Source organism: Poecilia reticulata, linkage group LG2 (genome assembly GCF_000633615.1).
Source record: "Poecilia reticulata strain Guanapo linkage group LG2, Guppy_female_1.0+MT, whole genome shotgun sequence".
Classification (NCBI taxonomy): Eukaryota; Metazoa; Chordata; class Actinopteri; order Cyprinodontiformes; family Poeciliidae; genus Poecilia; species Poecilia reticulata.
In genome coordinates, this window is record NC_024332.1 from 44,189,740 (window position 1) to 44,192,299 (window position 2,560).

Here is a 2,560-nt window from a genome sequence, read left to right on the forward strand (position 1 = left end):
CTCCTGTTAGGTGACTGGATGCGCCACTCATGCGTTACGCACACTGGAACCTCTCCAGAGCGCTTTACAAACAGCGTCAAACCGAACGGAACCGAGCTCTGCAGCTAAAAATCACATTTTCAGTGTCTAACATCGAGGGAGGACAGGAACAGAGGCTGGAGGACACCTGACTCCGATCAGGACCTGAGAGGCATCTTCTATCACAGAAAGTCATTTTTCATTTTTTAAAATAACAAATAAAAGCGAAAATCAAGGGAATATGAAGACTAAAGGACTGTAAAGTAAACAGCAAACAAAGTACTGTTTGGAGAGCTTTAGCACCAAGAGCCCTCAGCATTTCCGTTTTACTAGAAGTCCTCTGGAGTGAAGTCTGTGTATGTTTTAAGTCAAGAGGAGGTAAGAGCGCAAGTTGTTGGGTTCTGAGATGAAAAGATGTGAAATTGCTGCCGGTAAATTAAGCAGAGGATGAAATAAGCGCTGATCCTCCATCAGCCTGACCTTTTCTCCTGGCTTTTTCCCCCCTGACTGATGAGGGAAGATGTTAGACACCGAGCTCCAATTCAACTCTACTTTTTAAAAATATATATATTTTTTTCCTTTTGAAAATGCTGCCAGTGAAAAAACCTTGATCTCAACTCGTACATCCGTGGAAACATGATGGAAAACGTGACCCATCCAAGAGGTGAGCTGCCGGTTTGCAACGACTCGGTGGACCCGTCGGGGAACGGCTCCGACCTGAACTGCATCATCCCGTACTTCAACGCCGACCTCTACATCATCCTGCCAATCATCTACTCTGTGATCTGCGCGGTGGGACTGACGGGCAACATGGCTGTCATATACGTCATCCTCAAAGCCCCGAAGATGAAAACGGTCACCAACATGTTCATCCTGAACTTGGCCATTGCAGATGACTTGTTCACCCTGGTGTTGCCGATCAGCATAGCGGACCATCTGCTGAACTACTGGCCGTTTGGCGAAGTTTTGTGCAAAGTCATCCTCAGCATTGACCACTACAACATATTCTCCAGCATCTACTTCCTGACGGTTATGAGCATCGATCGCTATCTGGTTGTCTGGGCAACGGTCAGTTCCAAGCGCATGCCGTACCGCACCTACAGAGCCGCCAAAATCATCTCGTTTTGCGTCTGGCTCCTCGTCATCTTCATCGTCATGCCCTTCACCGTCTTCGCCGGCGTCTACGTGAATCCACACGACGGCAGGAAGAGCTGCGTGCTGCTCCTGCCGATGCCGGAGGCTCTGTGGGTCAAAATGAGCCGGATCTACACGCTCATCCTGGGCTTCGCCATTCCCGTCTCAACCATCTGCATTTTGTACACCATGATGCTCTACAAGTTGCGGAACATGAGGCTGAACAGCAACGCCAAGGCTCTGGACAAGGCCAAGAAGAAGGTGACCATCATGGTCTTCATCGTGGTGGCCGTGTGCTTGTTCTGCTGGACGCCGTACCACCTGAGCACCATCGTGGTTCTGACGACGGACCTGAGCAGCACGCCTCTGGTGATCGGGATCTCCTACTTCATAACCAGCCTGAGCTACGCCAACTCCTGTCTCAACCCGTTCCTGTACGCCTTCCTGGACGACAGCTTCACAAAAGCTTTTAAGAAGATGATGGAATGCAGACCGGCCTGAACCTGGGAGACCCTGAACCTGATTTAAACTCTGCGCTGTATTTTTAAAGCTAGGAGGCCAAGAGTGGAGGTGGAATGATAAAGATGGACTTTAGGTTTTTGTTGCTAGTTAAAACTGCGGTGTATTTGTTGAAACTGTCAGTTTGTCGTGACAGTATGTTATGAGACAGATAACATGAAACATCTTTCTCCTTTGCCGTCTCCCAGTGCTAGAAACCACCAATCAGGTTGAGTCTTAGTGTTGTCAATCATCCCCATGTGTGCACCACCCACTTACCTCTCTGCGTCGCCCTGTCAACGCAGCCTGTCATGAATGCTAAGGCTAGGCTAATTAGCATGGCTACCAATGACGACGGTTTTCCTGTAATGGTGAGTTGTTTCGCCGCCATTAGCAAATTTAGCAGCACGTGCAAGAGGTTGATTGACAGCACTAAGACCCTCCTCCTGTCTCTGATTGGTTGTTTTCGGTGCAGCAGCAGCTCAGAGAGGAGGTGAAGGAGATTTACACAGATTATCTGTTTCATATTCTGCTGTCCAGACATTTTCACAGTTTTAACAAATAATAAGTAAAAAAAAACAAAACATTTTGTTAAATAAAAGTTACAATGTGCAGCTTTAAAACTAATCTTTTACTGAATCTGTTTTATTAGCTCCACATTGTATCTGCACAAAGTTTCATTTGGTTAAAAAAAAGGAAAAAAACTAAAGTTTTACTGGAATAACTAATAAAATTTCATTAGATAAATCGTAAGAAGCAGAGAGAACAAACGTCTGTTATTGTTCATGAACAGCTGTTTGGCTTCTCCACTTCTATTATTCTGGAGGTAAAAGTGGAAACAAATGAAGGATTTTGTCATTTCAGCAACCAGCTTCTCTGTTAAGTCACTTTGCCCCATGTAGCTGTTATG

At 46.1% G+C, this 2,560-nt stretch overlaps 1 protein-coding gene across 1 annotated transcript; it reads left to right on the plus strand.

The window, feature by feature from the left end:
* Window positions 1–438: 438 nt before the first annotated feature.
* Window positions 439–2,141, plus strand: npbwr2b (neuropeptides B/W receptor 2b). Its single transcript, XM_008404285.2, has one exon. It carries the CDS (start codon window positions 655–657, stop codon window positions 1,651–1,653), a length of 999 nt encoding a protein of 332 aa, XP_008402507.1. The 5' UTR covers window positions 439–654; the 3' UTR covers window positions 1,654–2,141.
* Window positions 2,142–2,560: the final 419 nt, after the last annotated feature.

What these genes read in the sequence shown, in the direction of transcription:
- npbwr2b (XM_008404285.2), top strand. Translation starts at nt 655, where the DNA reads ATGATGGAAAACGTGACCCATCCAAGAGGTGAGCTGCCGGTTTGCAAC.